General features: G+C 40.1%; 1 protein-coding gene across 1 annotated transcript in view; it reads left to right on the top strand.

Moving 5' to 3' along the window:
• The window catches only part of LOC126419214 (DNA replication ATP-dependent helicase/nuclease DNA2-like), a 155257-nt gene extending 142141 nt beyond the window's left edge, over window positions 1-13116 (top strand). The window contains exons 17-20 of the mRNA XM_050086349.1: window positions 5169-5339; window positions 8493-8648; window positions 8740-8814; window positions 12637-13116. Of these exons, the coding sequence (XP_049942306.1) occupies window positions 5169-5339; window positions 8493-8648; window positions 8740-8814; window positions 12637-12903 (669 nt within the window). The 3' untranslated portion in view covers window positions 12904-13116. The remainder of the gene's footprint in view (window positions 1-5168; window positions 5340-8492; window positions 8649-8739; window positions 8815-12636) is intronic.
• The last annotated feature ends 1208 nt before the right edge of the window (window positions 13117-14324 follow it).

Below are 14324 nucleotides of genomic sequence, written 5' to 3'. Positions count from 1 at the left end.
CTTTTGGCAGAAAGGTTTGTGACTGTGTTTAGGATCTGTTTAGGTTTTGGATTGTTTATGGTGGTGTGAGGGAGCTAGAGGGTGTGGTAAATGTAGTAGGTCTATGAGGCAGGATTTGTCAGCTATTAGGGATTATAGGGAAGGTTTGAAGACTGTTGTAGAGGTGGTGGACAGTGGTAGTCATAGACAGTAATAGGAGATGAGCAGGCTGGAGAAATTTTTGAGGTGGAATGGTGTGTGCACTCCAGTTCATGGGCCAGTAGTGAAACGTGAAAACAAACAGAAATAAATGTGAAAACACAATGAGGTAAAAATAAAAATAAATAAAAAAGACAATAATGTAGGTTGCAAGTCAGTGGCTGGAAATGTATGAAGGAGGTAGCAGCAGATGTGACTGGATTAGGTGAGGTTAGCAAGTGCGAACTGGAATAAGGGAGGAGAAAGAATGGGGAGGGGTTTGGAAGGATGAAGTACAAGTTTGTGTAGCACAGGAAGGTATGGAAAATAACTCGTGAAAATACACAGTAGTGAAGCAGGAAGAGTGATGAATTGAAGGTCTAGGTTAATGATATCATTGGGTGTATCATAGGACATAAGATGTGTGTGTGTGTGTGTGTGTGTGTGTGTGTGTGTGTGTGTGTGTGTGTGTGTGTGTGTGAAAAGAGAAAGGAAAGGATGGACACTGAATAAAGCAATGTGTTAGAAAATAGTAACAAAGGAAAACAGCACTGGGGTACTGGATGAAGATAAAGCCAATAGACAAAATCAAACAATGGAAAAGCCAGGATGGAATAATGACAATATTATGAAAAGGATAGATTGCTGCCCGCCGTATAATTGAGACGTTGAATCGACAGGCGCAACAAAAAGAGTGCTAAACAAGTAAGGTTTCAGCCAAAAGGCCTTCTTCTAAAGTAGATGAACACACACACGCGCACACACTGTCTAGCCTCCAAGGATGGACTGGGACTGAGAGCAACTGTACATGATGGGAAAAGCAGTATGGGTAGTGGGGGTAAGGAGGAGACTAGGGTGGAGAGAGATGCGAGGGTAGGGGTGGGGGACGGTAAAGTGTTGCTTGTGGGAACATACGAGGAAAAGGTGGGGAGAGGGTAGGGCAGCTAGGAACAGTTGGAAGTCAATACAGTAGGCGTAGGGAGGAAAACGGGGGGAGGGGGAGAAAAATAGATTGTTTGTAGGTCGGTTGAATCCTCTCCACTGAGAGAACCTCTGCTCTTATAGACTAATTCTTTCATCCTATTATCCACGACCTACCCACCTATATAAAAGACACCAACTTGCTCCTCCACTGACACTCTACAGTTCTGTTCCTTTACCACATGGTGCCCTACTCGTCACTATTGATGTCACCTTCGTTTACACTAACATTCCTAATGTCCATGGCATTGCCACTACTGAACACTGCCCTTCCCAATGCCTAATGGATTCCCAACCTACAACCTTCTTCCTGGTCAACATGACCAACTGTATCCTCACCCACAACTACTTCACCTTTGAAGGCATCACCAGCAAATCCATGGTTTGACAATGGGCAACCGTAAGACACCATCCTATGCCAACCTATTTGTGGGCCACTGAGAAGAATCCTTCCTAACCATCCCGAATGTCAAATCCCTCACCAGGTTCAGATTCACTGGTGACATCTTTGTGATCTGGATTGTGAGGACACCTTATCCACATTTATGCAGAACCTCAATGCCTCCCCCCATTCTTCGCTTAACCTGGTCCTCCTCAACCCAAAAAGCCATTTTCCTTTATGTTGACCTCTACCTGAAAGATGGTTGCATCAGTACCTCCATCCATGTCAAACCTACCAACCACCAGCAATACAGCACCTCCACTTCAACAGTTGCCATCTATTCCATACCAAGTAGTCACTTTCATACAGCCTAGCCACCATAGCCGTCACATGTAGTGATGAGCAGTTCCTCTCAAAAAGTACCAAGGTTCTCACTGAGCCCTTTACAGACAGTATTTACCCTCCCAACCTTATACAGAAACAGATCTGCCATACCTTCGCTATCCAGTCACCCACTACCTCCAAGAATCCCACCATCTGGCCACAAAGCAGCATACACCTCACGACTTTGTACCACCCAGCACTGGAGCAACTGAATCACAATTTCTGCCACTGTTTCAACTACCTCTCATCATGTTCTGAAATGAGGAATACGTTACCTACTGTCCCTCTCACCCTTCCCACAGTGCTGTTCTACCACCCACCAAACCAACACAACATCCTTGTCTGTCCCTACTCCACCTCTGCTCCCAACACCTTGTCCCTTGCCTCATGGCTCATATCACTGTAATAGACCTAGATGCAAGACCTGTCCCATACATCCTCCCACCAACACCACTTCCACTTCAGTCACAAGCATCCCTTACCCCTTCGAAGGCAGGGCTATCTGTGAAATCAGTAACGTGATCTACAACTTGTACAGCCACTGTGCTGCATTCTACTGGGCTTGACAATCAGCAAAGCTGTCTGTGTGCATGAGTGGCCACTGACAAACTGTAGCCAAGAACCGACTGGACCACCCAGTTGCTGAGCACGCTCCCCAACACAATGTTCTTCACTTCAGTGACTGCTTCACAGCCTGTGCCATTTTTGTCCTTCCTTCCAATACCAGCTTATCTGAATTGCAGAGGTTGGAACTCACCCTGTTATATATCCTACATTCCCATAATGCCCTGGCCTCAATTTTTGCTAGTCACTGTCCTTCCGTGTTCCAACTCCAGCACTACATAACCTTCTATTCCATCAGTGCACCTACAGTCGTTTTACTTCTCTCCTTTTCTGCCCCCCCCCCTTCCCCTCTCCCCCTGTCCACTGTCTATCCTTCCGACCGCACCTAACTGCCCTACCCTTTCTGCACCACATCCCGTGCACAGTTGCTCACAGTCTGGTCTCAGTGACCAGATACAGTGGTTGTGTGTGTGTGTGTGTGTGTGTGTGTGTGTGTGTGTATTTTTCAGAAGGTAGCCTTTTGGCCGAAACCAACTTGTTTAGCAATCTTTTTGTTGTGCCTGTCTGCTACTCAGCATCTCTACTATATGGTGAATAGCAATCTATCCTCTTTGTAATACTGTCATTATCCTGTCTTTGATTTTTCATTGTTTCATTTGACTTTCTCACGTGATTGTGTCCGTAGGTGATAGACTGTCTGTTAAAAAAATTAAATTTTGCTACCAAATACGGTGTATTTAAATTAAAATTGTCATATGGGCAATTAAGTATACCGGTTTTAATGATTCAGTGACCTTTTTCTTACAAGCTGATACATTTAAACACTAAGACTAACAAGACAGTGTACAAGGTGTGTAAAATTATTTTGTAGGATAGAAACCATCAGTGGGAAATGCATTACTGTTTCTTGTGTTCAGCTTGCAACAATTGACAATACCTGTGCCTAACCAATTGTGAGTGATATAAAAGTGCTCGGAAGGAAGTATCTTGTAATGCGCTTTTTTATCTTGAACTCATTGCTTATGGCCGACTTGCTTACATGTGCAATCAAAGTGATCTGTTTTGCTTAAGTTTTTCTTTGAAATTCAAAAACAGATTGTTGCTAGAACAGTGTGAAGTACATCTGCAGCATGTATTTTAATTAGATTTTATTTGTAATTATATCTGCTACCACTTGCTATGCAAAAACATATCTTTCACCATGTTAGTTTTGTATTGTTGTCTTCAAGATACATTCACTTGTAGAAATCTATGTAATTTATCTTCTGTCATTAAAGACATGTAATGCTGGGCATTTGATAGCCAAGCTCCATAATGGCTACAGTATCTGAGAATTCAACATGCAGCATCCATAAAAGAAAGGCACTCTAAATAACTCTTAGGTCGCCATTATCTGACTGGTTGTAATCACAAACTGTCTCCTAGCAGAGGGGTTCTAGCACTTCATACAAATGAATGTATCTATCACTTGCAACCAATTTAGTGAAAGTCAACAATTATAAATTGTAGGGCATATCAAAATTAAAACCATTCAAAAAGATTTCTGTACCTACTAAGTTAAATTTTATTCGAGAATGAGATTTTTGCTCTGCAGCAGAGTGTGGGCTGATATGAAACTTCCTGGCAGATTAAAACTGTGTGCCAGACCGCGACTCGAACTCGGGATCTTTGTCTTTCGTGAGCAAGTGCTCTACCAAGTTCGCAGAAGAGCTTCTGTGAAGTTTGGAAGGCAGGAGATGAAGTACTGGCAGAATTGAAGCTGTGGGGATGGGTTGTGAGTCACGCTTGGGTAGCTTAGTTGGTAGAGCACTTGCCCGCGTAAGGAATAGGTCCCTTGTTCGAGTCTTGGTCCAGCACACAGTTTTAATCTGCCACGAAGTTTCAAAATTTAATTTGGTCTCTCATCATGAGGTTGCATGTAAAATATTTACAAAATTTTTTTCATTTATTAATTATGTAATAACTTTTTGAATATTGACCATTCAGGTACAATAAAAATCCGCCTATCATATGAGTCTCATGTTGAGGGTACAAAATCACCAGCTTGCCTCATCTTAAAAGGCTAAACACTTACTAACATTGTAGGCTTTCCCTTTTTTTTTTAAGTTTAGGTGCACTAAATTGTATTGATGAGCAGATGTAATACAGTTTGCAGAATAAAGGAGAGGAAAAATTTTTTTGCTTTTGGGTACTTCTGACATTAGTCTTCAAGGGAGAAATGTTACAAACTGCACATTGGTAATCATATCACGTGTTCATATAATTATTAGCCAAAGAGTTTTACTGTACATACTAACGATTGTTTTTTGGTAGGGGGACTGTGCGATGAATAAAGTTGAAACTTATGTTGGATTAGCTTTTCCTAGATAGAACTTTTATTTACTGCATGTTGCTCAATGTGTTGACTTTAAGAGCGGTGGCAAGCTGTGAGAATTTGTAGCAGTACAGCTTCCCAATTCCCAGCAATAATATGGAACTTAAGCAACATGTGAACCAATACCATATTAAAGGAGACATCTGTTGATGACAATAATAATAAAAGTAGGATTGTTAAATTGCTTTTCATATTGAAAGTGTTAAGTCTCGTTCATAACATGTTCCTATAACTGCATTTTTCTAGAAATGGTACTTCTTATTACATTATGAGATTCCAGACATAACATTTTCGTTATTTGTTTAGAAGGTTCCACAATGGATGTCGAGGATTGTTTCTCCAGATATGTCAGATGCTGTGTTGTTTGTTGACACGGGTGTAGTTCCATTATTAGAAGAAAACAGCAACAAAAATGGTAGATGCACCAACATTCATGAGCTTGCACTTCTGGCTGCAGTGACCAGCATTTGGGAGAAAGTAAGTAACTTTTAGTAGCAGTAGCAGTAGTAGTAGTAGTAGTAGTAGTTGTTGTTGTTGTTGTTGTTCTTAGTGTCATTGCTGTCAACACTGCAAAAGTTAATTTCTTAATTGTCCTAGAGGGTTTTTTTTTTTTTTTTTTTTTTTTTTTTTTTTTTTTTTTTTTTTTTTTTTTTTTTTTTTTTTTTTTAATGCAACACTGTATCAGAGATCATAAGAAATGGCATTTAGTAAACTTATATTTTGACCAGTGTCTGGCTGTCGTATGACGAAATTTTCTCCAGAATTACTGTTTTAATGTAGTCACCTACAGATTGACAGCGTACACCACATACTTCTGACATCAGTTTATAATGTTGCAATTTTATTGACATTAAGTGTAATTTCTTGATCCTGTAACCATCTCTCCATGGTGTCCGTGTGAAGCGGTCTGTCTCTCAGAACTTTTGATTGCGAAATAGGTGACCATTTTCGAAAGGATGCTAACTCAAAAAAACTATATTTGTATTTTGGTTCCCTGCATAGTAAAAATTGAAGTCAGTATAAAACTAATTTGTTTCATATGTTGCTGATATACTGTGGTGTGCAAAACTAAACAATGAAAGTAACTTTCACACGACATGTCACCACTAAGTAACATAGCTTGATGAAGCTTGGACCATCCATAGAAAGAACTGGTGCAGTATAGTAGAGAAGGTAACTGACAAAATATGCAGTGAGACAAATAGAAATGACACTTTCATTCAAGGATAATATTTACATGCGAGTCACGACAATTCATTATGGTTCCTTGGGCGTTACAAAAGGCAAAACACAGTTTGTATAAAGGTATGTGATCACCACGGATTGCAGTATATGCACTACAACATGTTCCCATGTTGGCCACAAGGTATGTAAAGAGTTCTTTGGTAGGGCTTTCCATTTCCCCATTTTTAGTTCACTGGAACGGGCAGGCTAGCCCATTCACTGAACAGCTTCTCGTTCCAAGAGCTGCTCCACCTGCACTGTTCAATGTGATCGCCCATTGTCATCCATAAAAATTAAGTCAGGGTAAAACGCACTCCAGAAAAGATGCACAGGGGAAGGAGTACAGTGTCAAATAATACTGACTGGCGAGTGTTACCGTGTTCAAAGATTTGGATGTGAAGATACCCACGCAATGCCAAAGACAACAACATGTACCCACACAACAACACCAGGACTACCACAATGGTCATGTTCAATAATGTTCCTGGTGCATGAGGTGTCCCCGCCTCTCGCCACATGAGGGTACGCCCAGCAGTGATAGTTTTGGTGGTCCATGTGTAATGTTGAATGGGCGTATTAGCTTCCAAATCTTAAACACGGTACACCCTATGATCAACTTTATTGCGACACTGTACTACTTCCATGTGCATCATCTCAAGAGTACATTTGGGCCAGACTTCATTTTTATGGATGGCTCTGCACAACCACTTGGAACAGCACAGATGGAGCAGCTCTTGTATTTAGAGGATATTTGATAAATGGACTGGCCTGCCCATTCCCACAGCTTAAATCCTATTGAGCAAGGGTGGGGTGAATTGGGGAGACGTATTGCAGCACATCAACAGGCACCAATGATCATTCAGCAGTTATTGACCATGCTGGTGGAGGAATGGAATGCCCTACCACAAGCAGTCCTTACCAACATGGGAGCACATTGCAGAGCATGCATTGCCATCTGTGGTGACCAGACACATTATTAAGACCCACGTCCCACCATCTGCAATGTCCACTGGACCGTCATGAACCGCACTGATTTCAGTGTAGTTGTTGTCTTTTGGATAATAGCATCATTGCTGGTCATTTCATTGCATATTTTGCTCAGTTACTTTTTGTACTGTACTGTATTGCAGCAGTCCTTTCTATGTATGGTCCAAGTTCCACCAAGCTGTTTTACTTGGCAGTGAAACGTGATGCAAAAGTTGCTTTTGTTCTTAAGTTGTGCACATCATTGTATTAATATCACATTTTCTACATTGCATTTTGCTCAGTGGAGATCACAAATATGTGGACATTCTCTTTCTCAGATATTTTACATAATACAGTTTGACATCACGTGTCATTGCGAAAGCAGTAGGAGTTAAAGTTTCCACAGTTTTGTGATTCTACACAAGACATAAAAATCTAAGTGCATGCATGCTCAGGCATGTATGTATGACTATGTGTGTGCCCACACAGTCCAGCATCGCACTCATCTTATTGCAGTTTGGTATTACCAGCCCTACTGTAAGGTTCTTGAGAGACCCTGCCTTGCATTATAATTGAATGGCAGTTCACTAACGGGTGGTCATGATCGGCAGTAGCAGTCTACACCTTTCCCAACTTATCTTGTAATCTTCTAGGCATTTTCATTAGAATGTGTGTCTGTAGATTTTCCCACAGACAATTGCTGATGCATAGTAATTGTATACTTCTGTCCACAAATAGTTGTGTTTAAAATCTAACTGTAGTCGCTAACTTAAGCAGTTGTAATGGGTGTATTGTTTGCTGTAAAATGCCAATAAAGTTCATTAAAGAAAGACGTTTAGTAAATTAAATAGATCTAAGGTTCCAAGAATGAAATTTTTCACTCTACAGTGGAGTGTGCACTGATATGAAACTTCCTGGCAGATTAAAACTGTGTGCCGGACCAAGACTCAAACCCGGGACCTTTGCTGTGGCTAAGCCATGTCTCCGCAATATCCTTTCTTCCAGGAGTGCTAGTTCTGCATGGTCCGCAGGAGGGCTTCTGTGAAGTTTGGAAGGTAGGAGACAAGGTACTGGCGGATTTAAAGCTGCGAGGATGGGGCGTGAGTCGTGCTTTGGTAGCTCAGTTGGTAGAGCACTTGCCCGCGAAAGGCAAAGGTCTCGATTTCGAGTCTTGGTCCGGCACACAGTTTAATCTGCCAGGAAGTTTCAGATCTAAGGTTGGTTGTTTTTGCAGCTAATGTTATGTATGGGTGAATTGTGAGTATGGGTGAATTGTGTCAGAATGCTCAGTAAACCAACACCTGCCATTTGCTTTTTCATGCATGTGTATCAGTCATGTATGTTTGTAAATTTTATAAATAATGCCACATAATTAGTGATATGTTTCACTGGTTTTGCTTGGCCATAATTTACACAATAAAATTTTGTTACTGGTTACAGGGTGGTGTAGATACAAAAGATATTGGAATCATTGCACCATTCAGAGCACAAGTTAATTTGATAAGGAAAGCACTGCCTTCTCATGAGGTCAACACTGTTGATCAGTTTCAAGGACGTGACAAATCTGTTATACTTTTGTCATGTACACGTAGTAAGGTTAGTTGTTTCTATTCTCGGCTCTTATTTGGGAAAAGTTAGCTCCAGTATATTTTGCTGTAAACTTTAATTCATTATTATCTGTTAACAGAAATCAATTGCTAAAAACTCTGCCAAAGACAATGAGACAGCCAGTCTGAAGAAAGAAGAGGAGGATGAAATAAAGGTACAGCTGCAAGCTTGTAAGAATATACCAATGGAAACATACACATCTTTTTCAACAATTTAAATATGTAAAGGTTTCCATTAAAATTCAGAATATTGTATTCAGGGTACAGATCTACATGTGACTTACTTCTGACACTCTAGTCTCTGGCATACATACTTATATTTAAAACCTGTAAATAACAAATAATAAAGTTATACATATGGACCAGTTCAGTCTGCATTACAACAACTGAATTAGTTATATCAAACTATGTGGTAGTGAATGGGTGACAGCATTGAGAAAGACACAGGGTCATAAACTCCTGGAACTAAACATTTCCTCTTCCTGCAGTAAAAACATAACTGAAGATAGGTAACTGATTACATAGATAGATGCAACAGTTGAGAAAATGGCACTGGCTTTCAAATGTGGTATTATTCTTCTTGTAATCTAAGTATCCATTTCTGCAGCCTCTCTGGAGTTCTCTTGCCCTCAGCACTTTCTCTCTCTCTCTCTCTCTCTCTCTCTCTCTCTCTCTCTCACTCACTCACTCACTCACACACACACACACACACACACACACACACACACACACGTGAAATGCGCAAGGCAAAGAAGGATCTGAATGACATTGGAAAGTAGGAACGGTTAGACATGTAGCTCTCAGTAGCAGTGGCCTAAAGAAAGCCATTGGTGCCAAGAGACAAAACTAAAGGAGGAGAGCCAGGAAGGGTGGGAGAAAGTTTGGCTGGTAACCAATCTGAGGTGTAGACAGCAGGGTAGTTGCTGCCTCACATCCTGGTACAAGTCGTGCCACCAGCTTGGGTGAAGACATGGCCTTTGTAGTGCTGTCAGGATGTTGACGGCAATACTTTCATATAGGTTGAGAGTCTACTGAGTCACCTTTAATGGAGTAAGAGGGAGAAGGTCTCCTAGGTTGCTTAGCACAGGCGATTCTGGAATGGGGACAATAAGTTCTGATTCATGGAACTTGAATGAGAGTGCAAAAGCTTAAGGATTCAGTTAAAAAAATTAATTTTCACAGTAATTTAACCTTATTCAGAAAGGTGTCTTACAGTGGCTGTACATCTTTGAAAACCAATGAGTACACCCAGCCACTCTGTATGTTTTGCCTTTTCAGCAACTCACAGTTTCTTCATTCTTCTTCACCCTACCTTGATCTGCCGGAGATGATCGGTCTGCTTGCAATTCTTTCCTCCAGTATGCAGTCAGATACTTTAACCACAACTGGAGACAAGTGCAAAACAGCACTTGTTCTCCCCTCTATTCTGACAGACAGAAATTATCAAATACTACTTGTTGCTACTAGTCCATCCACAGACTTTGCAGAATCTTTACTGCAGCAAAGTGCCTTGAGGGTCGGCTGTGGAACTGCTCCCAATGACTACTAACTGTGACTGCTTTCTGGTAACAATTGCTTCTAACTTCATGGGCTGTTTGTGCTGTCTTCTTATATAGTGCCTCTCATAGTTTCACTTTCACTGGACTCTTCAGAAGGGCTTCTAAAGATTGAAATTTTTCTAAAATAATCTGAATGTTTCGAATGTATTGCTCCTAATGGTTACTGTGTGGTGTTTGTAAGACCCCCTGGGATTGTAATTCTTGCCAGCAGATGTAGCATGGGCACTTTTCCACCTGGTTGTTATTGTCACTCATCTCATCTGGATGTCCCAGAAACTTTGATTCCTAGTGCCTCCGTTATACCATCCATATGCTTTGTCTAACATTACACTTGCTTTCTTTTCCTAGCAGTGGTAACTGCTGTACTTGGATACAGTGCTTCACAGTAACTGCATCACTGTTGGAATAAGATGACTATATTCTTATGTGACCCATCCTTTGATTGAACAGGAAATGCCTGTGACTTAGCTGCTATAGGAAGTGATGCATGGCTGTATGTATGACGTAGGGCTTACCCCTTGTTTGTCCACAGAGAAATGGGTCATGGAGCATAGGATTTGGAGTAAAGGAAGCATAGGAATGGACAATAATATCGTCTTGAAAAATCTCATTCTGGAAACATCTCCCAGGCTGTGGCTAAGCCGTGTCTCCGCAATATCCTTTTTTCCAGAAGTGCTAGTTCTGCAAGGTTCGCAGAAGAGCTTCTGTGAAGTTTTGAAGGTGGGAGACGAGGTACTGGCAGAATTAAGGCAATGAGGATGCGTCATAATTTGTGCTTGGGTAACTCAGTTGGTAGAGCACTTGCCCATGAAAGGCAAAGGTCTCAAGTTAGAGTCTCAGTCTGGCACACAGTTTTAATCTGCCAGGAAGTTTCATATCAGTGTACACACCACTGCAGAGTGAAAATCTCATTCTGGAAACATTGTATGGGTTAACTGTGTAACGGAATACTAGCTTGAGGGATGAGTGTAGAATTTCGGTTAGGGTATCCTTCACGTCTCGGGGCACAACTAGATGCAGTCAAGGCCAGAGAAGTAGTGATAAAGGAGAGAAATAAAAAGACTAGGTGTGGTGGTGGAATGATGGCTGTGTAGGGCTGGAATGAGAACAGGGAAGGGACTGTATGGGTGACAACAGTGACTGTCGTCACCCAACCAACCTGGGAAGGGGCTTGTTCCAGCACTACACAGCTGTCATTCTACCACCACACCCAGTCTTTTTCTCTCTTTTTCTGCTACTTCTACCCACCCTCCCCACCTCTCCCCTGCCCTCCATCTATCCTGCAGCACTGTCCGCCACACCCATCATACTAACCATCCCCCTCCGCACTCCAGCCTCCTCCTTATAACCACCCAATAGCCACTCTCATCATGCACTGGTGTGCTCGCAGTGTAGTTTCAGTTGTCTGCAGTCGTGTGTGAGTTGCATTTGCGTGAGTGCATGTGCTTGTGTGTCTACTGTTGACAAAGGCCTTAAATGGCCGAAAGCTATAATTGTGAGTCTTTTTGTTGTGCCTATCTGTGACTCAACATCTCTGCTATATGATGAGTAGAAACTCATACTGGGCTTCCCATGGAAATTTTGTGGAGTTTTTTGTAGATTTGGTTTATAAACTGCAAACATTCATAGACTGGAATGTGGTCGGCCAACATCGTTTAGGAGGGGGTTGTGCAGTTGGTGTCAGACGTTGGTATAGACTGCAAGAGGATGCATAGCATCCACATTAATGAGTAAAGAGTCTGATTGTAGAGAGAAAGAATAGAGGGAGGGATAGGAGTGGAGATTTGAATGTAGGGATGGAGACTGTAGGTAATTGGTACATGCTTGTCAACCAAAGTAACCTATAAACATATAAATTAAACCGTCACTGGCAGCTTGTGCATGGAAATGTTTTTTAATGCAGTGGTTGATGGCTGCTGATAAAATACACCATTTACTTCAACTTATGTGATTTTCGGTGACAGAACTAGTTATATGAGCTATATACTATTGGGCCAAGAAAAAGTGCAAATTATTTTTCATACTCTTCTAACTTAGAAAGTAGTTGATACATTTGAAGAGTGAGTAAAGTTGTCGTAGACGGCATACTGCTTCATTTTATTTGTAACAAGGTTTTGACTGCTGCCATCATTATTAAATAAGCCATTCAGTAGGGCTGAGTCCAGACTTAGGGAGTTAATTGAGAATGTGAACATGACATTTGAAGTAATTTGAATGGATGATAAACCATTGCTATTCCAGTACATCAAGACTAAAACTTGGACCTGAAAAGCTGTGTCAGTGTCATTATCAATCTTTTTCCTTTGTTAACATTTTGCACCATGAATTTTAGTCAGCGTCTAGCAACAACCAATAGGTTTTAAAGGAATGAAGGAGAATGTTCAAATTAAAAATAATTTTTTTTTAATTTTTTTACAGGATACTGCCATCCTTGATGACATACGTCGATTGACTGTTGCTGTGACGCGTGCTAAGCATAAGTTGGTAATGTTTGGTGATCGTGAGACTTTGCGACACCATAAACCATTTTTTCGAGCATTTGAACTTTTGGACAAGAAAGGACTGGTACTTTCTGTACATGATAATAGCAAAGAATTTTTATGGAAACCACTTGTAGAAAATGTATTCAGTGAACTTGGTGTCAAATCGAAACCTGTCACTATTAAATCTGTTAATGAAAATTGATAGTAACTAAATGAACGGAACTTTTGAAAATTCTTGTAGTTCATCACTTATCAAGATGCAAAACAAGTTTCCCCTTCATTGCTCCATATTGTGTTTCAGTGCAGTTACTGTAATTTTGAAACCTATGGATGGTTAGGTAATACTACACTGTTTTTTCCGCTGTCAATATTACAGTTAAAAAGTGGTGCCATACTATAAAAAGAAAGTGTGTAGACAACAATGACCTGAAAAATTTCACTTTTTACGTTGAAACAGCTGCATTACAAAACATACTTTTCTTTTTGTAATATGGCTAAGTTGTATTTTTACTGTTTTGTTATCAATCAGAATAGAACATTTAGTTCTCAAGATTTAATGAAAATCTTACCTTTAGTTCAATCAAGCAGAATAATCGTGGAATGTAAACATTTCTTGCACATGTTTCTGACACACAAATTGGGTATTTCTAGCTTCAGTGGGTAGCAAAAACTATATCATGTATTGTTGATTGCGTAAACTGAAACGCCTGCTCTTGACATCTGAGGCCCAGATAAGCTAGTGTCTCATGTTTCACATTTGATCCTTAATTAATTTCACAAGTCAACCTAAAATCAGCCCCATTCACTACAGTGATTGTGACTCCAGTTTGTAATAATTTGACTTACTTAACTGTAGTTAATTTCTGATTTTCTCCGGGGGTTTCCTTTGACAGAATGACATTCCAATAATGCATTGTTGAATCACTTGGTCTCAAAGTATGAAGTAAAACAATTAGTATGTGTTTCTGTCAGATATGAGAAATCTTTGTGATGATATTATTTATATTGTAAAGTAATTTATCTATAATTTTTGTCTAGTATGGAATGAAGCATGCTGCTGTGTCAGTTTCATGTGCTTGCCAAATATTGACTTATTTATGAATGCCTTTAGCATTATTTATGTTGTCTGCAAAGGGATGAAATTATATAATTATATCTACATTTTCATTGTGAACATTACTTGGCAACAGGGTGTGCTATTGCACTGACATTTACCTATGAATGTATATTTTGTACAGATTTTTATATATTTTCATACACTGTTTGCACCTACATGTATTAATGTGAAAAGATTGCTATTTATATTTTTGCATTCTTCTTAAATAAATAAAATATTTCAAATGCTTGCTGTTGTAATTTACTTCTTATATTGTCACAGGTGAAGGGTTGTGTATGTAACCTCTCTCAACTAAAATATTTCTGTATATTTTTATACTGTCTGCTTTGAACTGTATCATTATGTTAAAGTAGTATTTAATGTTGAGACTAAGCCAATATTTCTGTAGTTTTCAAAGCTCACTTCTTTATGCATCCCACTCAAAATTCTAGATCTTCCATATCTTCATTTATTTCTTCAGTCATTTAGTCTGCAGTGTCATGATTTCCTTGTACTCCAAAATTCTT

This window comes from Schistocerca serialis, chromosome 9 (assembly GCF_023864345.2).
Source record: "Schistocerca serialis cubense isolate TAMUIC-IGC-003099 chromosome 9, iqSchSeri2.2, whole genome shotgun sequence".
NCBI classification, from domain to species: Eukaryota; Metazoa; Arthropoda; class Insecta; order Orthoptera; family Acrididae; genus Schistocerca; species Schistocerca serialis.
Note: the sequence above shows the minus strand (reverse complement) of the source record. Positions and strands in the feature narration are given on the sequence as shown.